This window comes from Mugil cephalus, chromosome 14, assembly GCF_022458985.1.
Source record: "Mugil cephalus isolate CIBA_MC_2020 chromosome 14, CIBA_Mcephalus_1.1, whole genome shotgun sequence".
Lineage (NCBI taxonomy): Eukaryota > Metazoa > Chordata > Actinopteri > Mugiliformes > Mugilidae > Mugil > Mugil cephalus.
The window spans coordinates 21,368,180-21,388,876 of record NC_061783.1 but is presented as its reverse complement, the minus strand read 5'-3'; the positions used below and the strand labels follow the sequence as shown (position 1 = coordinate 21,388,876).

The window sequence follows — 20,697 nt, the reverse complement described above, 5'->3', positions numbered from 1 at the left end:
GGATTTGGAGAAGGCTTATGACCGTGTCCCCAGAGGCATTCTGTGGAGGGGTGCTCCTGGAGTATGGGGTACCAAAGGAGCAAGAGTTTCGTCCATGTTACCTGTTATAAGTTGGACTCGTCACCGGTTCTGTTCATAACTTTTATGGACAGAATTTCTAGGCGCAGCTGGGTGGCGGAGGGTGTTGAGTTTGGTAATCAGAGGATCTCGTCCCTGCTTTTAGCGGATTATATGGTCCTCTTAGTTTCATTGAGCTAAGGACCTCAAATGGAGGAGTTGAAGTATCTTGGGATCTTGTTCATGAGTGAGCGTAGGATGGAGCAGGAGACTGATGGATGGATCAGAGCAGCATCCGCAGAGATACGGTTAACCGGTCTGTCATGGTGAAGAGAGAGCTAAGCTGAAAGGCAAAACTCGCAATTTACCGGTCGACCTACGTTCTAACCCTCACCTGTGGTCATGAAATTTGGTAATGACTGAAAGAACAAGATCGCGAATATGAGGGACAAAATGAGTTTCCTTTGCAGGGTGGCCTGGCCCTGCCTTAGAGATACGTAAAGAGGAGACAATTGAGGTTTGGGCATCTGGTGAGGATGCCTCCCGTTAGAGATGTTCCAGGCATGTACCACCAGACAGAGGCCTTGGGGTTCCCACTACAAAATGGAGGGATTTCATCTCCCGTCTGGCCTGGGAGTGGCTGGGGGTTCCTCCGGAGGAGCCAGTGGAAGTGGCCGGGGAGAGGGCCATCTGGACTTCCCTGCTGAAGCTGCTGCCCCCATGACCAGGACTAGGATAAGCAGGAGACAATCGTATGATCCCTTACAGTCTTGTGTCTGTGTGTTGGTAATGCTGAGAGCTGAAAGACATCTTCTCAATTCAGAAAAAAAAAGTTAAAATCTGCTGGAGAATCCAGTTTCAACCAACAAACAACAGGACCACAGGCACAAGATAAGATCCAGAAACAGATTTATTCAGGCAAGACTGTAAGTCCACACATATGCTGTAAAGTACCTTTAAAGTTAACCAAAAAGAACAATAGTAGTGATAGTGCTGCTCACAGTCAGCTGTCAGGTCAACCTCGCTAACTACTATAAAGCTGTTGGAAACTGAAATAATCAATAACTACAAAAAAGCTTTTAGTTAAATAAATATATTACTAGTATATATTCTGTTTTTCATGCAGCCATTAAAAAAAAAATTCTACATGACATCAAGACATTATAGAAGAGAAAATTATGCTGAGTTTGGTTTGACAGACTAACGAGTTATGAATCAGGTTTCTGGATTCAGTCTCACAGAGAGCTCAGAGCTGACTCCACTATCTGTAAGGTCAGAAACAAACAGAGTTAAAGGTCAACTCATAGTCTGGAGAAATCATCAACAGTTTGTTAGATCAGATGAAACAGAATAAAATAAGTTTTACTTACCAGGTGGAGCCTTTTGGCCTGAAATGAAAAGTAAAGACAGGTCATTTCAGTCCCAGTTGTTAATGTCAGAATATCTTTCATCATCTTATCTCCAGTGAATATGATCCTCTTCTACTCACTCAACCTGAAGAATAAATCCACTCTGCTCTTCTGTTTAGTTCTCACTTTGTTTCTTTCTTCATCACTTCTCTCCCTCATCATCATAGTATAGTCATGTTCTCCTGACTTCTCCTGACTCTGAGACTTACTCAGCTTTTACTGCTGGATGCTTCAAACTGTAGGATTCAACTCAAAGACTAAATCAAAGTAGCTCACCTTTTTTCTTTTTATAAACCATGTATCCAGTTATGATGACAACAACAACAACCACTGCAGAGATGGTGATGATGATGGAGGTGGTCATGTTACTGGGCTTCACTGTTAAACAAAGAACAAACTAAAGATTAAGAACAGTCTAGATAAAGATGATTAAAACACCTCATTTACTTTGCAGCCTAATTAGAGTCTGGTTTGATACATTGTCAACTAACCTAAATATCCAACTAACCACATTCATGTCTTCTTACCCCAGTTGGTTCTGATCTGTGTTTCATCCAGTTTGGTGATGATGTCGTCCTCCACACCAGAGAGATGAAACACACAGTCGTACCTCCTCCAGTCTTCAGGTGAGACTGATGAAATGTTCAGGTCAACATTCATCTGGAAGGATCCATCATGGTTGGGGAGGATCTCTCCATGTTCCACTCCTTCATGAATCTCCTCTCCATCTTTCCTCCAGAACATCATGGCTCTGTCAGGGTAGAAACCTGTAGCGTGGCAGCTGACTGGAGAGGAGGGAGTCTTCTGGAGGAGAGACACTGAGGGGACGTCTGCAGGGAGAGACAATGTAGAGGAGGAAGAGGAACCAAAATTAGTATAGATTATTAAGAAAATGATCAAGTAGATATAAAGAATCAAGTACTGTCATACTATATATTTCTAACCTGATGATCTCTTCTGATTAACCACAAACACAGATGAAGCTGTAAGGGGAGGTGTTTTGCTCAGTGGGTACCCCCCCAATGTATTGAGGCTACAGTCCTCTAACTGAGCGGCCCTACTGTGCTTTCAATTAAAGGCTAAAAAGCCCCCAACATTATATGTTAAAGAATATATTGAACCAATGATAGTGAGTAATAAAAAGTGAAGTGATTAGTTCTTTCTTGTCAAACATCTCTTCATCTTTCTCAGAAGAGTCAGACTCACTGAACTGATAATACAACAAATATACAATAAACAGTATAGTGTTCACCAAACTACATCAGTTCATGTGACTCTACCTGTTCTCAGCAGAGAGCTGTTCCCATACTTCAAACTCAACTTCAGCCACTGAGGATAAAGATGAGTGACTAATTCCACATAGCCTTTTATTCCAAAAGTATCTTTATCCCATATCTGTTTGATAATGTCAGCCTCTGGTCTCAGAGCGGTCCACGTCAACATCTTCAGATCCAGTTCAATGAAGTCTTTTCCATCATAACCATACCGTACAAAACCAGTAAACTCTCCAGTCATTTCATCCAATTCACAGCCACTGATAAACCGTAAAATGTGAACACCTGAGAGAGAGACAACAGAGGTCACAATGAACAGTGATGTATAAATATCTGAAGATGATTTTAAATGATGATTCATTGTGTGATGCTCTGGTTTGTAGATGCTGCAGTGTAATCTGAATAGTTTTAGTAGCATGCTTTAGTCATCATCATCTTTTTTATTTATGGGCAGTCATTCAACAAACAGTCAACACATTCATGTCAAACACAGTCAGTGGAGGTCTTGTATTTATCGAGGGCTTTTCTACTGATTGGTAGAAAATGTGATGAACTAGATCAGATCAGATGGTTCATTTGTCATTCATACTAAAGTAGTTTCTTTACATCCAAGACTGTTGAACTGATAAATGGGAACCATCTGCTGGTGACCACTGTTGAATGTGAAGGTTCTCAGTCATCCAGGACATGGTACGTCAAAAACAAACTAAAACTAAAAGGTGGACTTGCTGAGTTTCTTGGAGATGTTTCATCCAAGAAGCTCCTTCAGTTCTAAATGACTGGTGGAGAGAAATGTCCTTCACAAACCAACTGTTAATAAAACCTGGAATATGTAGACCTACCTGAACCTTCACTGCGGTTGAAGAGCCTGGAAAAACTGTCCAGTCTGCTTTTGAAGATGGGAGGAAGAATCTTAAAACACTGCTCAGTGTGCCATTTCCTGATTTGAGGATTGTCATCAAATATTTTTTTCATCCAGTCCTGTCTTGGTTCTACTATCTTGTTGCTGCCATCACAGTATCCCACCCAGATGTCATCAACCTGTCCTACGCTCATAAACTCTGGAAGGTTTGGGACTCCAGATGAGGCAGTGTTGTAAAACTTCAGTGAGTGTTTCACTGTAGAACAAACGGCAAATATAATGTCTCAATTAAATAAAGTAATAACAATCATATATATAATAGTAATTAAAATATGGTCTTCAATAAAGAGTCTGGTAAAACACCAAATGTGTGAGAACAGTTAAAGCCATGACACAGAGCAACATGCAAGGTCGAGTGGAAAGAATTTAAAGAAAAGATGATGAAGAATGTGAATGTGATCTTACCTGATGATGAAACATGACACAAGAGAAGCAGCAACAACAACGTTTGTTCACCAATAAACTTACTTTCATCAATTAAGACGTGGTCTTTGTTAGTGTGATCAAAGTTTTGGAGCAACCCTGTGGAGGCTCTTTGTTCATGTTCAGTGTTGTTATGACTCATCACTGATCAATGAGAAGGTCTATTTGATCCAGTTAGTAGTCTACCAGCAACATTCTCCATAACCTGCAACCAACTGCTGGACGACTCACTAAGAGATGTAAAAATTCTATTACAACATTCAATACCAGTCTGCATAAACATCTCTGATTCCTCATTTGAAGCTAAAGGTCAGCACATGAAAAAATACAAAGTAGAAGCAGCACGAGACCATGTCTTAGGGTTAGGGTTAGGGTTAGGGTTATATAAACATGCTTATAACATACTACTGCTAGTAGTGACTCAGTGAGCTGTGTTTGTCAGTCAGGTTTCAGTTTCTCAGAGAGCTCAGCTGTTCTGTAAGGTCAGAAATAAACTGAGTAAAGGGTCCATTCATAGTAAATAAAAAGCAGAAACAGCTTTTTAGATCAGCAAAAATGAAGTGAAATATGTTTTACTCACCAGATGGACGACACAGATTATATAAAATATTGTGTGTTCAAATATTGACTTGATTCTTGTTCACAGTATACCTGACTACTACTGTACAATAGTTCAAGTAATTGTATTGTATAGTTTTAATAAAAGTGAATGACAAAATCAACCAGCATGCTGACACATTCTACTGACTTACATTCAAACTGTCATATTTTTTCTTCAGTAACTATACAAAAATATTGATTTGATTCTTCCTAACAGTGATCATTACTGTCCTCAATTCACTTCAATGTACAGACTGAAGAAATTTTCTTTTTTTTTAAATCTTATTTGTGATATTGAAAGGTATTTGGAAAATAAATCCTGTTTTCCTTTTTAAATAAGAACAACACAAAAATACCAGATCTAATCAGAATCACTAACAGATCTATACCAGAGCAGCAAATCTCTACAAATAATAATGGAAATATTACAACTGTAGTGTTATCAAATGTAATGACTAATGTCAATGACTGAATATGAGGAACTGAACTGGGATGCTTTTAGGCTGGGTGAATTTGTCATTGGTTATCTTCAAAATTATACAGTAAAATTACTTGAACTATTGTACAATAGTAGTCAGGACCAGTGTGAGCAAGGATCAAGACAATATTTTAGCAAATATATGAAGGAAGTGTTGAAGTGTTTTATGAATGAATATGAGAAATTAAATAAGGTGGCAAGTTTTCTTCCACATTATGCAGTAAAATGACTTGAAATGTTGCACAGTAATAGAGAGGAGAGCTGTCAACAAGAATCCAGTCAAAAAATGTCATAACCTATGAAGGTTTTGTGGTGACACATGCATCAACATCCATGCCTGCTCCGTAAGTACACGAGTAGACGCCCAAGAAAGTTTAGACTGCGGCTGGCCTGACGAACCACGGCTCACATGGCTGCAGTCAAGGTTTATAGCGTCAGTAAACACATAATTAATACATAATCACACATATGAAGCATCTAGTAACTGGTTTATTAGTATTATTAGTTGAACTGAAAGTGAAACTTAACTTCGAGGCTGCAGCAAAGTTGTGAGACGAGCAGAAATAATTTAAAGGGAAGAGGATGAAGAATGTGAATGTGATCTTACCTGATGATGAGACATGGCACAAGAGAAGCAGCAAAACTAACTTAATCATCTTATTTCACATCTGGTCAAGATTCCAGCTGACCGAGAGCTGGCTGAACCCGGAAATAAAATGTCCGACAGTGTCAGGGGACTTTTTTTTTAAATAACTTTATTTAAAACATGTGCAACTGTAATCAGTTGGTAAAATGTCTATAATGTGGTGGATTTGCTGTAAAACATTGAATACAACAAGATTTTTAATTATGGTAGCATTTTATACCAATATAAAAAATATCATTAAGCAAGAACAGGAACCAGTGAAAAAAAGAAGAAATTATTATGAAAGGAGGATTAATGTAAATATAGAAGTGTAGCTAGTGAGCTTCTACTTTAACAATTAGTTTATTGTTTCTTTTTTATTATTAAAGCAGTTGTGAGCACTGTTAATATGACTCGTGGAAAATATATTGAAGACCTGGATGTCTTGGTTTGATTAGACTCTCAGTGAAAGCTGTGTTTCAGTGTCCTTCCACTAGAGGGCGACAACAACCGAAAAATGGTCACCAAGGTAAAACTCACTGTCAGGACATTTTCTGATCTTCAAGTATAATTGTAATAGCTTAGAAATAAAATGATGACGATGCAAAAAGAGTGATTTTAAATGCAGTTCTAATTGTTTATATGTCAGTGTTGTGAATTGTTCAGGTGATGAACTGCATCATGTCCAATGTGTCAAGTTCTGTTACCTGAGCTGTTGTATTTTGGACTTTAGCAGCAGACAAGTAGAGACAAGCAGAAAGATGAAGCAGAAACACATGCTAAGATCTAGAGACACATTCAGATTTTCTCATTTGCTTTATTGGAAAGACTGTAATTATTTATTCACAGATACAAATGTGTTTTCAACCTAAATCACAGTATGAACTAAAACTAGCTCAGATGATTGGTTCAGCATTTAAACCTATTCATTAGGATCTTCATACACATTAAAGTTCAATCAATACACTGAGCTGTAAGAGAACAAGTAACTGCTGTGAGAGTTTGGGTGCGCTCACATTTAAAGGTCATCATCATCATCATCATCATCAGGTGTGTATAGTCAGTACATAAAAAATAAACTTTTCACATTAGAAAGATCTTTTAATTAAAAACAAATATATTACTTTTATAAAATCTGTTTATCATGCAGAGATTAAAAATTATATTTTGTGTGCAGGGAAGTGGTGACCAGTGAAGCAGTTACAAAGCTTCAGTCTCCAGAGAGATGAACATAATGAGGCTCAAGAAAAACATCTTCTCAACTATGACATCAAAAATATAGTAAAAAAAAATAAATAATAAAAAAATAAAATTATAGAGCAGAAAATGATGCTGAGTTTGGTTTGACAGACTAACGAGTTATGAATCAACTCCATCAGGTTTCTGGATCCAGTCTCTCAGAGAGCTCAGAGATGTTCTCACTATCTGTAAGGTCAGAAACAAACATAGTTAAAGGTCAACTCATAGTCTGGAGAAATCAACAACAATTAGATCAGATGAAACAGAATAAACTAAGTTTTACTCACCCGGTGGTTGACGTTGGTCTGAAATGAAAAATAAAGACAGGTCATTTCAGTTCCAGTTGTTAATGTCAGAATATCTTTCATCATCTTATCTCCAGTGAATATGATCCTCTTCTACTCACTCAACCTGAAGAATAAATCTACTCCACTTCTGTTGATGGATGCAAAACATCAGCAGCTCCTGATGTCTACCTCCTCCCCCTGCCCACACCACATCAGCAGGATACCAACCACCCAACTGCCTGCCCTCCACAGTGATGCTTTTCCACTTGACCAAGTCTTTGACCTCATGACCAAAGTCAGGACTTCATCCAGCACTCTGGACCCACTCCATCTCCCCACCTTCTGCCCCCCAGTGGTGACCATCCTCATTGCCTCACTCAGCTCTGGCATGGTACCCTCCAGTCCTTGTCATTGGCCCCTTCTCTTCACAATCTACATGCTCCCCCTAGGTCAGATCACCCTTAACCATGGACTCAGTTTTCACTGATATGCTGATGACATTCAGATCTACCTCAGCACTAACCCATCCTCTCAGCTCCCACCCACTTCAAAGGCTGGATGACCTCTAACCTCCTGAAACTTATAGCAGCAAAACAGAGCTCAAGATGGAGGCTCCAGCAACACTGCTCAAGAAGGTTTATGATCTTGCCCTGGTTAGAGATGGCTGTTCCACCTCCCCATTACTAAGTGCAGAACTTGGGTGTCATCTTGGACTCCACTTTCTCATCTCTGTCCCACAATAACAGCATCACCAAATCTGCCTTCTTTCACATACAGTAGGAAACATTTCAAGATTCCAGTCCTCACTGTCCGATCCAGGAATAGAGACCCTAATCCATTCATTCATCTCCTTCCGCCTGGACTACTGTAATGGTGTCCTGTCTGGGCTTCCCTTTAAGGCTCTTGACAAGCTGCACCATATCCAGGCCTCAGTTGCAAGGGTGTTAACTCACACCAAGCCCTGGTAGCACATCACCTCCATCCCCAAGCAACTTTACTAGTCCCTTTTCAAAGAACGCATCACTTACAAAATCCTCCTCCTGACCTACAAATCTCTCCAGGCTCTTGCATGCAAGTACATCACTCCCAGTGATGGCCCCTGTGCTCCACAGACCAGGAAGAACTTTCCATTTCCCGTTCCAGACTGAAAGTCTATGGGGATTGGACCATTTTTGCAACTGCCTCTACACTATGGAACATTTCTCTGCTCTTCTGTTTAGTTCTCACTTTGTTTCTTTCTTCATCACTTCTCTCCCTCATCATCATAGTATACTCATGTTCTCCTGACTTCTCCTGACTCTGAGACTTACTCAGCTTTTACTGCTGGATGCTTCAAACTGCAGGATTCAACTCAAAGACTAAATCAAAGTAGCTCACCTTGTTTCTTTCTATGAGCCATGAATCCAGCAGCTGCTGCAAAGACGACAACAACAACAACCACTGCAGAGATGACGATGGTGGTGGTCTGGTTACTGGACTTCTCAACTGAATAAAGAACAAACTAAAGATTAAGAAAAGTCCAGATAAAGATGATTAAAACACCTCATTTACTTTGCAGCGTCTGATTAGATAAATTATCAACTAACCTGCAGGACAAGGCCTTAAATATCCAACTAACCACATTTATGTCCTCTTACCCCAGTTGGTTCTGATCTGTGTTTCATCCAGTTTGGTGATGATGTCGTCCTCCACACCAGAGAGATGAAACACACAGTCGTACCTCCTCCAGTCTTCAGGTGAGACTGATGAAATGTTCAGGTCAACATTCATCTGGAAGGATCCATCATGGTTGGGGAGGATCTCTCCAGTTCCACTCCTTCATGAATCTCCTCTCCATCTTTCCTCCAGAACATCATGGCTCTGTCAGGGTAGAAACCTGTAGCGTGGCAGCTGACTGGAGAGGAGGGAGTCTTCTGGAGGAGAGACACTGAGGGGACGTCTGCAGGGAGAGAGAATGTAGAGGATCAGTTCTTTTATATCCAGCTCCTAATGAAGGTCATTTTTGACCATGTCACTAAAACAGATGAAAATATTGTTTCTGTTAAAATGTTCCAGAGTCTGTTGCAGACATGAGACCATTGAAACAAAGTCTCTTTTTGTCCATGAGAAGGACAACCACTGGACACCATCAGGTTAATAACAAAAATAAAAGCTTTCACTGCTACAGCTCCATGTAAAATTCTCTGGTGTAAGTCAGCAGTTATTTTCTGTGAATTCTACGTACCTGTTCTCAACAGAGAGCTCTTCCCATAGTGTAAATACATCTTCAACCACTTAGGACAAGTCTGAGTGAAGAACTCCTTATTGTATTTTATAGTGGCCATGTCTAAATCCCATTTCAGTTTGGTGGAGACGGCCTGAGGTTTTGGAGTGATCCATGTTAATGTCTCCAGATCCAGAGCAATGAAGTCTTCTCCATCATAACCGTACTGCATGAAACCAGTAACCTCTCCAGTCTCTTCATCCCATTCACAGCCTTCCATAAGCTGTAAAATGTGAACACCTATAAGATAAAGACAGCAAAGATATAATGTATAATGAACAACGATAAATGAATACAGGAATATAAATAAATCAAGGTGAGTTTTATCTGTAGTGTGTGTATAGAATCAAACAACCATCAGACATGTGCTGGAGTACAGGCTACATGTGTCCAAGAGACACATAAATAAGGTTGATCATTTCTGTTCTGATCCATCCATTCTACATCTAACACCTGAACTCTGTGGCTATGATCAGTAGTCAGTTTTGTTTATGATCTACAGTGGTGCAAAAAAGGTTTCGGACACCCTTAAAAATTTTCCCAATTTCAAATATTATCATGAAATATTTGTGGAAATATTTTGTTTGTGTTTCAGGAAGTGTAGCTGCATTAGACAGACACAAACTAATAAAAATTATACTTATTTTGTTTATTGTTTTACAAGAAAAACTAATAAAGCTAATTTCTTGACAGTTTCAATATTTCAGTTCTCAACATTGTCGGTAACAAAGTCAGAATGTTCAAAACGGAACAAAAACTAAATAAACCATGACATCATCAAATTATCATCTAGTAATCCTGCCATTAGCAGCAGTAGAGTTCTAATTCTGGCTGACATGTTCCCCACGAACCTTTCACACTGTTGAGAGCTAATCTGATCTCATTCTTCTTGTTTTATTGCTTTTAATTCCTCTACATTCTTTGGTTTGTGCTTTGAAACAGACCTTTTGATGGCAGTCTAAGATCTGGATCCTGTGCTCCTGCAGTCAAGTTCTACTGGTCCTAGAATTGTGGCAAGGGGGAATTATCTTGTTGAAACATCCAGTTTGGACCTTGACAGAACAGAGCATGTGCAGAAGGGAGCATGTAGATTTGGAGAATGGCACAATAGTTTAATGTGCCATCACAGACAGTGAGATGACCAACACCAGCAGCACTCATGCATCCCAAAACCATGATACTGCCTCCTCCTGTTTAACAGTAGGTACTGTACATGCTGGAGATAATGCTTCCCCTGATCTTCTGCGTACCCTCACATTAGCAGGAGGAAGATGAAGCTGGAAACTGGACTCATCTGACCACAGAATCTTCCTCCGGTTCCTGACTGTTCAGTTCTTGTGTTCTTGGGGCCCTACGAGACCAGGCTAACTTCTGGCCCTCATTGATCACTAGCTTCTTGACAGCCTTGTAGGACCTTAAGCCATGATCTAAAAGTCGACCACGTACAGTGTGTGTGGAACATTGGACACCAGTTTGGTTTGACCACTGCTGTTGGAGCTCCTGCGACATCACTGGGTGTTTTTCCCTGCACATGTGGATCAGTATGAGGTTAATTCTTGCTGAAGAAACTCTTGGGCATCCAGCTCTTGATTTGTCTTCCAAAATGACTCAATACTAAAAATGTCTTATGTATTTTTACAGAACCAATTGAATTTTTTTTAATCAATGTTTTAGGATTTGTTAAGGATTTTGTCTGTGACTATACTAAAAGAAATTGCACTTAAAAACCTTAGAGTGATTCTGAATGGAAATATTTCACAAATGCATGGGGTGTCTGCAAACTTTTTTCCACCACTGTATAATGAACTGAAGTCATACACAACATACCGTACCTTCACTTCGGTTGAAGACCTGCCTCAGACTGTAAATCGTGGTTTTGAAAAAGTCAGGATAATGCTTAAAACAATCATCAGTGTACAACTTATATTGTTGAGGATCATTATCAAAGATTTTTTTCTCCCAGTCCAGTTTTACTTCTATTATCTCGTTGGTCCCGTCACAGTACACAGTCAGGATGTCATCAAGCACTTCAACAGACACAAGTTCTGGAAGGTTTGAGACTCCAGAGAATCCACTGGTGAAATATTTCAGTGAGTGTTTCACTGTGGAACACACAACATTCATAATGTGAGTGAAACATAAATAGACTGATTGTCATATGGCAGATTTCTGTTAAAATAAAACTAGAAAATGAAGAAAAGATGATGAAGAATGTGAATGAGATCTTACCTGTTGATGAAACACGACAGAAGAGAAGCAACAAAAGCAAAGTTTTCATCTTGTTCTGTTTCTACAAAGACTCTGAAACAGAACGAATCTATTCAACAACTTTGACATACATTTAGTAAAGATGATCCCATATAAATAAACTCATGGTATTTGTTAGTCAGGTTTCTGGATCCAGTCTCTCAGAGAGTTCTGTAAGGTCTGAAACCAAACAGAGTAAAAGAGTCACTCTTAGTAAATGAAGGAGACAGTCTGTAGAAATCACAAATGGTTTGTGAGATCAGTTGAAACAGAATAAATTAATCTTGATAAAAATCATTTAAATCTTGCTCTGTTTCCATAAAGACTTTGAACTAGATATGAATGTGTTTAACTGGAAACGGATGACTAGATTTGTGTTGGTTGTCCCAAACAAGAAGTGGAAATAAAATCTAACTGTTTTGATTTCTCACAATTAAACATGTGATGGAGGGTTAAAAAAGGATCTTTTAAATTCCACTTTCTCATCCACACAGATCTTACAGAGAGAATATTACAAAGTAATCATCAATAAAACTACTGCTGCTTTTTTTTTGATATTTTATTTTATAAACTAATCACTAGCCATTTATTGTTTAGTTAAATTTATTCTCAGTGTTCTGAGTTGTTCATGTGAGGAACTGCATCATGTTCAATGTGTATAATTGTGTGTGTTACCTGAGCTGCTGTGTTTTGGACTTTAGCATCAGACAAGTAGAGACAGACATCTTTAGATGAAGCAGTAGAGACACAGACACATGACAGGATGCAGAGACACATTTATACTTAATGATTTACTAAACTGAAAATATTATAATTACTCATATAAACTGTTGATTACAGAAAATAAAAGGCTGGTAGTTCTACACGTGTTGCTGTCAGGTCAACCTTCATCACTGTATGAACTAAAAACAGCTCGGATGATGTGTTTACTGTCACCATTAGGATATTCATACACATTCAGATTCAATCAATATACTATGTGTCACTACTGGATGGTAACCTCGTAATGTTTTTATTTATGGACAACGAAAATTATGGTCTTTAAAGACTATATATACATGTCACTAGAAAAAAAAAATTTAAAGCAATGACAAACAGCAACAATCAGAGTCGAGAGGAACCGTGTCAAGGTTTATAACGTCACTAAACACACAAATAAAACATAATCACACATATGAAGCATCTAGAAAGCAGATAAAAATGTTCAAGTTGCACTTAAGCGTTTTATTTGTGTCATTATTTGAACTGAAAGTGAAACTAAACTTCGACGTCGCAGCAGATCTGAGGAACAGAGTCAAGTGGAAAGAATTTAAAGAAAAGTCGATGAAGAATGTGAATGTGATCTTACCTGATGATGAAACATGACACAAGAGAAGCAGAAAAACTAACTTCTTCATCTTATTTCAAATTTGGTTAAAACTCCAGCTGGATGAGAACAGGCATCAACCTCCAGGTCTGAGTCAACTATAAACGCGGAAATGTAATAAACTGCTGTTCATCTACAATAACAGTGTATAACCTCCACCCTGTGGTCAGTGATGATAACTGCAGCGGTTTACCATCTAATATTTGTTTAGTATAAAGAACACACAGATATACACACATACACACCTTTATAAATCTCGAACCCTTTTATCTGAATGTGTTTCCTTTAAATTCCTGAACATATCTGGTGATCCGATCCCCTGATGAACTCATCAACATTATAAAACTTCTTCCTTTTTAGTTTCCTTGTTTACTTTTCATACTTTTTTACATTTCATGTTTACATGTTGTATAGTTTCTCCTTCTCTGCTACTCTCACATTTTCCATCATGATGTTTTCCCATAATATGTGAAGTAGAATTTAATCCCATGTGTCCCATTCTCATTCAGATAGCGACCGTCTCTTCCTTCCTGTTCCTAAATCCATTTCTTTTATGTCCAACCAGTGGAGTAAGAGAGCAAATCTCCATAGACCCCCATGTTAAAAAGCCCAACGTTACAGCCTGTTTGCAGCCTGGTACAAAATACGATTTTAGTCTTAATAGTTTATTTCAATGTTCATGGGAGGTATTTTTTCTTTGTAACACATTTGTTTATGTTTATTTATTATTAGGTTTAAACTCATGATTAAGGGCGTTCCTGCTTTGAGTGACAGGTGGTAGCCTGAGCTAACAGGTAACAAAGAGTTGGGTTTTCATTTTTCTACCTATATGATGCATAAAGCCACTTACATATCCATCTCTGCACAGGAAGAAAAAAGGAACAGAAAATGTCCTCTTTATATTTATTAGGATCTTCATACTCCTTAAAGTTCAATCAATACAATGAGCTGAAAGAGAACAAGTCACTGCTGTGATAGTTCAGGTGAGCTCACATTTAAAGATCATCATCAAGTGTGAACTGCAGCCAGACAGGTGGGGGCGCTGTTCTGCCAGTGGCAGCTTTTTTATTCCCAACACTGCTGCTAAACTTCTATGTGTTACCTGAGCTGGTGTGTTTTGGACTTTAGCAGCAGACAAATAAAGACGAGGAGCTTCTGCAATCAAATCTCAGGCAAATAAATTTACAGGTCATTGTTGTTGTATCAAGCATTCGTGGGTAAATGTGAAGATTTTCGCTGCCTAGATCAAGTTCACATTTTAACGAATTTGTGAAATAACACTTTTCCCACATGTTCTGGGTTTTCTAAAGTTTTAATTTGTTCTCGGGTCTCCTTCCCTTTTCGTCTCAAGGCCCTTCTCACTCTGTCACGCTCGGGTTGTTTTGACGCCTGCTTCGTTCTGTGGTCAGTGATGATAACTGCAGCGGTTTACCCCACTTCGTTATCATCAGTCTCCAGCCACAGTCGTGTACCCCCGTTATCATTCCCAGCCTCATGACATACTATCTCCCTTCGTTCTGACCTTCCCACTACTTCACTAGTCCTGACAGTTGACTTACCTACTCCTTCTTTTGATCCAGTCAACAGTCTTTTCATTTCACTCGTTTGTTTTTCTCTCTCTTACCTGTTCCTTCTTTACACTCCTGGGTTTTAGTTCATGCATTTGGTTACTATTATTTGAGGCATCTCTATAAATAGGTTGTTTGGGCTGTACTGCTCATGCTCTGGTTCTGGTACACTAGTGTATGGAGGTGGGGGGGCCCCTAGTTCACCGAACAAGCCATTTGTAGTTACGTCCCTGCACCATTTCTCAAAATCCTTGAGCTCTCTTTTTGCTCGTTCCTCCAGGAAGGATCGCTGTTAGGTTTCCGTCCACCCGTCTGTGGATCTCACACACAACAGAAAAGACACACAGAGACGCTGTATCGACACCTACATAAACCTGTGACCTCTTTTGTCTTTTCCTATTTCAATAAATTCTTTTTTCTCGTTCCCTATCGGTCACTTATTTTACCTAAGAGGAGTGCTTTTTTTTTCTCAAAGGGGTGCTGTTACTTTTGAACACTCAGGTGATTCAAGACCTCAGTATCCAACTGATGGACCTTTAAAACCACCTACACTCAGGTGTTTTAGGACCTGAGTATTTAAAAAAGGGACCTTTAAACCCACCTCTTAGAGCCTCAGAGTTGTTCAAAAGGTTTCCTGCTTACCTTGTCATTTTTAGCGGCCTCTGTGATCTTCCCTTCAAGGTATCCCAGACAAGACCCCGATTTGTTAAAGGAGGATGTCCTGAATTTCCTCCATTTTGCCCCAGATCTTTATACCTATGTTGAAGGGGAGCTATTAAAAATGAGTCATACAAGAATCCAATTGAGTCGATTTATTCCAATACACAGAGAATAATTCCAGATATCAGCACTGGGACTTCTGCCAAAGCACCATACGGGCTGTAAGGGGAAGCCCTGATTCTACTATTTCCACATCTGTAATACTGTCTTGACCCCATCCATGCAAGAGGGAGTGCTTCCTCAACAGTGGATCTATAGTAACTATGGTTACCATATAAGTGTGCAAAGCTGTAGCAAAGCCAGAACATTATAGAGCAGAAAATGATGCTGAGTTTGGTTTGACAGACTAACGAGTTATGAATCAACTCCATCAGGTTCCTGGATCCAGTCTCTCAGAGAGCTCAGAGCTGTCTTCACTATCTGTAAGGTCTGAAACAAACAGAGTTAAAGGTCAACTCATAGTCTGGAGAAATCATCAAGTTTGTTAAATCAGATGAAACAGAATAAAATAAGTTTTACTTACCAGGTGGAGCCTTTTGGTCTGAAATGAAAAGTAAAGACAGGCCATTTCAGTTCCAGTTGTTAATGTCAGAATATCTTTCATCATCTTATCTCCAGTGAATATGATCCTCTTCTACTCACTCAACCTGAAGAATAAATCCACTCTGCTCTTCTGTTTAGTTCTCACTTTGTTTCTTTCTTCATCACTTCTCTCCCTCATCATCATAGTATAGTCATGTTCTCCTGACTTCTCCTGACTCTGAGACTTACTCAGCTTTTACTGCTGGATGCTTCAAACTGTAGGATTCAACTCAAAGACTAAATCAAAGTAGCTCACCTTGTTTCTTTCTATGAACCATGAATCCAGCAGCTGCTGCAAAGACGACAACAACAACCACTGCAGAGATGATGATGATGATGATGATGGAGGTCTGGTTACTGGACTTCTCTGTTGAATAAAGAACAATTAAGAACAATTCAAGTTAAACAGGGTAAAACACCTCATTAACTTTGCAGTCTCATCCAAGTCTGTTTAGATAAATGACCAACTAACCTGCAGGACAATGTCTTAAATATCCAACTAACCACATTCATGTCCTCTTACCCCAGTTGGTTCTGATCTGTGTTTCATCCAGTTTGATGATGATGTCGTCCTCCACACCAGAGAGATGAAACATACAGTCGTACCTCCTCCAGTCTTCAGGTGAGACTGATGAAATGTCCAGGTCAACATTCATCTGGAAGGATCCATCATGGTTGGGGAGGATCTCTCCATGTTCCACTCCTTCATGAATCTCCTCTCCATCTTTCCTCCAGAACATCATGGCTCTGTCAGGGTAGAAACCTGTAGCGTGGCAGCTGACTGGAGAGGAGGGAGTCTTCTGGAGGAGAGACACTGAGGGGACGTCTGGAGGGACAGACAATGTAGAGGATCAGTTCTTTTATATCCAGCTCCTAATGAAGGTCATTTTTGACCATGTCACTAAAACAGAAAAATATTCTCTTTGTTAAAATGTTCCAGAGTCTGTTGCAGACATGAAAACATTGAAACAGTCTCTTTTTGTCCATGAGAAGGATAACCACTGGACACCATCAGGTTAATAACAGAAATAAAAGCTTTCACTGCTACAGCTCCATGTAAAATCCTCTGGTGTAAGTCAGCAGTTATTTTCTGTGAAGGTGGTTCATGGAGAACCTGGTGCACTCATCTCCTGCCTCTGTCCAGGCTGTCCTCCACACTGTGTCCTCTCATAGGACAGTTTACATTTACCTAACATTTAATGAATTTCGAGTGGAATCAATGAACTCTTGTAATGATTGTACGTACCTGTTCTTAACAGAGAGCTTTTCCCATAGTGTAAATACATCTTCATCCACTCAGGACAAGTCTGAGTGAAGAAATGCTCGTTGAATTTTATATTGGCTATATCTGAATCCCACTTCAGTTTGGTGGAGACGGCCTGAGGTTTTGGAGTGATCCATGTTAATGTCTTCAGATCCAGAGCAATCAAGTCTTCTCCATTATAACCATACTGTAAGAAGCCCATGACCTCTCCAGTCTCTTCATCCCATTCACAGCCATGCATAAGCTGTAAAATGTGAACACCTATAAGATACAGACAACAAAGATATAATGTTTAATGAACAATTCTGTGATTCACTGATGTTCTCCATGTTCCCATGAGTCAAGAACATATGTTCAGCATTTTTTCACTTTCACGTTACTTTTAAAAAGTAATTAGTTATAGTTACTAGTTACTTCTCCCAAAAAATAACTGAGTTAGTAACTGAATTACTCCACTATGAAAGTAACTAGTTACCAGGGAAAGTAACTATTGCGTTCTTCTTCTTCTTTTTTTAAGTTTAAGTATGTTTAATAAGTTGATTTTTTTCTTAGCAGGTTTCAGCCAGTTGCATAGAGTAGAATTGTATAAACACGTACTTACACAGAACTTTGAATATTTATTGCACCTCAGACCCCAGCTGGTAGACATAAACCGCTTTCACATCCAAAGTCGCGGGTCAGACCTCCCACTAGAGCTGCGTGCCTGTTTTTTTTCTCCCTCATATGTCATCGTGTACATGTGCAGATAAAGTTAGTTTGTTGATGACCTGAAGAATGGACCTGTCGAACCCCCGCTCTTTCTAAAGGCTGCTGATGTTAGAATAAATCACTGTGTCATGCACAGAGTGCGATATCTGCCGCCAAATCCCCCTTTTCTCGGATGCAGAGCGCTGCCATGATCATTAAAGTGGTGGGGACATCGCTATATAAACTATTTAAGCACAGTCACCGTTCACCTATGCGCTTCCATTAACGATCGTGTAACAACACATTTGATTTCTTTGATTGAAAAACAAACAAAAAAAAGGATCATCAATCTCTGCCCATCAGAGATCAGTCTTTATAGATCAAAAATTGTTTTTGAGCTGAAGCTTCTACAATGATCCAGTCTGTCTGGCCTCTCGTCAGAATGTAACAGGCAGATATGAGTCAGAGAGAAAAACCCGGGTCGACCTGGTCCAACCAGTGATGGCTGGCAACTTTTCCTCCACATTCAGCACTGCTGCTGCTTCCCTCTGCTAGTTTGGTGTGATTTGTATAAACTGAACACTGCCTGAGATTGGCTTATCGTGAAAGCCTACTGCACCTTAGCCAATCATCATCACCTATGCGGTTGTTTCGCCCCTCCCTCCTCTCCTCGCAAAACAAAAACAAACAAAAAAAAAAAACAGCTCTGCGGCTCCTGTAGCTGAGAACAAATTAATGCACCCCATTTAATTTTCAGTAACAGAAACGGCGTGATAAAGATGGAAACAGTAATTAGTTAAATTACCCCGTTATTGAAAAAAAGTAACGCCCTTTATTTTATGCATGATCAGTGATCCTTTTCTTATCCTCAGTGTGAGAATTAATTCATTTGGAACAGGTTCATCATAAAATATTAACCTGCAGCTGATTCTGATTGTCCTACTCTTCTCTTACATAGTTTGTTTTGCACCAGTGCGTATTAACGAAAACAAGAGAACAAAAACTGTTCCAGGATCAGACCAGGAGTCAGCTGACAGAGAGATCTGCACAGTATAAAAACACTGAGATGTAGAATGAATCTTTAATGATCTACTTTTTGAAGGACTAGTGTAATTCATCAAAAGAACGCATTTGTTGCTTTATAAATATATGATACATATATATTTGTTGTCTCTGTTCTATGATCTATAATGATCTGAGGTCAGGTACCACATACAACACACAACATACTGTACCTTCACTCTGGTTGAAGATCTGCTTCAGACTGAACATTGTGGTTTTGAAGAAGTTAGGATAAATCGTAAAACATCCGTCCTTGTACATCTTCAATTGATCTGGATCATTTTCAAAGACTTTCTTCTCCCAGTCCAGTTTTAATTCTAATTTCTTGCTGATGCCGTCACAGTATCCAGCCTGGACGTCGTCAACAGATGCAACAGCCACAAGTTCTGGAAGGTCTGAGACTCCAGAGGATCCAGTGATGAAATATTTCAGTGAGTGTTTCACTGTGGAACAAACAACATTTATAATGTGAGTGAAACATAAATAGACTCATCGTCACTAATATGGTAGATTTCTGTTAAAATAAACTAGAAAAGGAAGAAAAGATGATGAAGAATGTGAATGAGATCTTACCTGTTGATGAAACACGGCAGCAGAGAAGCAACAAAAGCAAAGTTTTCATTTTGTTCTGTTTCTATAAAGACTTTAGACCAAGTCACCAGCTGCTTGGACTGATATGAATGTGTTTGACTAAAGCCTGATGACTACATAAATGTTGGGTCTGCCAACCAAAACTTTACATAGAATCAAGTCAAAGAGGTTTTGTGTGACAGACCATTACAAAAGGATGTTTTAAATTCCACTTCCAAGTAGAGACAGACATCTTTAGATGAAGCAGCAGAGACACAGACACATGAACGCTGTAATTACTCATATGAACTGTTGATTGTATCAAAATAAAAAGCTGGTAGTTCTACATGTGTTCACAGGTTAAATGTGTTGCTGTCAGGTCAACCTTCATCACTGTATCAACTAAAAACAGCTGATGTGTTTACTGATGTATGTGTCATGACTGGATAATAATCTCATCATGTTTTTAGTTCTGCACAATGCAAATGTTGCTCTTTAAAGTCTATCATTGTAAATGAAATAATAATATATATAGTAAATTAAAATTTTACATTATACATATCGCTAGAAAAAAGTTAAAGCAATGACGAACAGCAACAATGAGAGTCGAAAAGAAGTCGTGTCAAGGTTTATAACGTCACTAAACACAAATAAAACATAATCACACATATGAAGCATCTAGAAAGCAGATAAAAATGTTCAAGTTGCACTTAAGCGTTTTATTTGTGTTATTATTTGAACTGAACTGAAACTAAACTTCGATGTCGCAGCAGATATGAGGAACAGAGTCAAGTGGAAAGAATTTAAAAAGAAAAGTCGATGAATAATGTGAATGTGATCTTACCTGATGATGAAACATGACACAAGAGAAGCAGAAAAACTAACTTCTTCATCTTATTTCACATGTGGTTAAAACTCCAGCTGGATGAGAACAGGCATCAACCTCCAGGTCTGAGTCAACTATAAACGCGGAAATGTAATAAACTACTGTTCATCTACAATAACAATTTATAACCACCACCCTGTGGTCAGTGATGATAACTGCAGCGGTTTA

At 39.0% G+C, this 20,697-nt stretch overlaps 3 protein-coding genes and 2 pseudogenes across 5 annotated transcripts in view; all 5 read right to left on the bottom strand.

Moving 5' to 3' along the window:
• Nucleotides 1–14,583, bottom strand: part of LOC125020296 — a 69,910-nt pseudogene extending 55,327 nt beyond the window's left edge.
• Nucleotides 1–20,697, bottom strand: part of LOC125019714 (major histocompatibility complex class I-related gene protein-like) — a 118,646-nt gene that overhangs the window by 65,701 nt on the left and 32,248 nt on the right. The gene's annotated exons all lie outside the window — the stretch shown is intronic.
• On the bottom strand, nt 950–5,881 carry LOC125019688 (major histocompatibility complex class I-related gene protein-like). Of its 3 annotated transcripts, XM_047604646.1 has the most exons (8): nt 5,771–5,863; nt 4,068–5,576; nt 3,583–3,858; nt 2,747–3,025; nt 1,994–2,296; nt 1,743–1,844; nt 1,428–1,445; nt 950–1,322 (listed from the first exon to the last, which is right to left on the bottom strand). In XM_047604646.1, the coding sequence occupies exons 2-8, from the start codon at nt 4,225–4,227 to the stop codon at nt 1,273–1,275; spliced, it is 1,188 nt and encodes a 395-aa protein (XP_047460602.1). In that variant the 5' UTR covers nt 4,228–5,576; nt 5,771–5,863; the 3' UTR covers nt 950–1,272. The 3 variants fall into 3 exon arrangements, with proteins under 3 accessions (XP_047460602.1, XP_047460603.1, XP_047460604.1); XM_047604647.1 differs by lacking the exon at nt 4,068–5,576 and having other exon boundaries at nt 5,771–5,881; XM_047604648.1 differs by lacking the exons at nt 3,583–3,858; nt 4,068–5,576 and having other exon boundaries at nt 5,771–5,874.
• On the bottom strand, nt 950–20,570 carry LOC125019710 (annotated as a pseudogene).
• On the bottom strand, nt 15,556–20,464 carry LOC125019701 (major histocompatibility complex class I-related gene protein-like). Its single transcript, XM_047604663.1, has 7 exons — nt 19,647–20,464; nt 19,247–19,516; nt 17,307–17,585; nt 16,584–16,886; nt 16,317–16,427; nt 16,002–16,019; nt 15,556–15,907 (listed from the first exon to the last, which is right to left on the bottom strand). The coding sequence occupies exons 1-7, from the start codon at nt 19,693–19,695 to the stop codon at nt 15,849–15,851; spliced, it is 1,089 nt and encodes a 362-aa protein (XP_047460619.1). The 5' UTR covers nt 19,696–20,464; the 3' UTR covers nt 15,556–15,848.

What these genes read in the sequence shown, in the direction of transcription:
- LOC125019688 (XM_047604646.1), bottom strand. Translation starts at nt 4,227, where the DNA reads ATGAGTCATAACAACACTGAACATGAACAAAGAGCCTCCACAGGGTTG. An exon ending in GTGTCATGTTTCATCATCAG is followed by an intron (nt 3,859 to 4,067) that starts GTAAGATCACAT and finishes TTTGTTCTACAG; the next exon opens with TGAAACACTCACTGAAGTTT. An exon ending in CAGCTCTCTGCTGAGAACAG is followed by an intron (nt 2,297 to 2,746) that starts GTAGAGTCACAT and finishes CTCTCCCTGCAG; the next exon opens with ACGTCCCCTCAGTGTCTCTC.
- LOC125019701 (XM_047604663.1), bottom strand. Translation starts at nt 19,695, where the DNA reads ATGAAAACTTTGCTTTTGTTGCTTCTCTGCTGCCGTGTTTCATCAACA. An exon ending in CTGCCGTGTTTCATCAACAG is followed by an intron (nt 19,517 to 19,646) that starts GTAAGATCTCAT and finishes TTTGTTCCACAG; the next exon opens with TGAAACACTCACTGAAATAT. An exon ending in ACAGATCAGAACCAACTGGG is followed by an intron (nt 16,428 to 16,583) that starts GTAAGAGGACAT and finishes TTTATTCAACAG; the next exon opens with AGAAGTCCAGTAACCAGACC.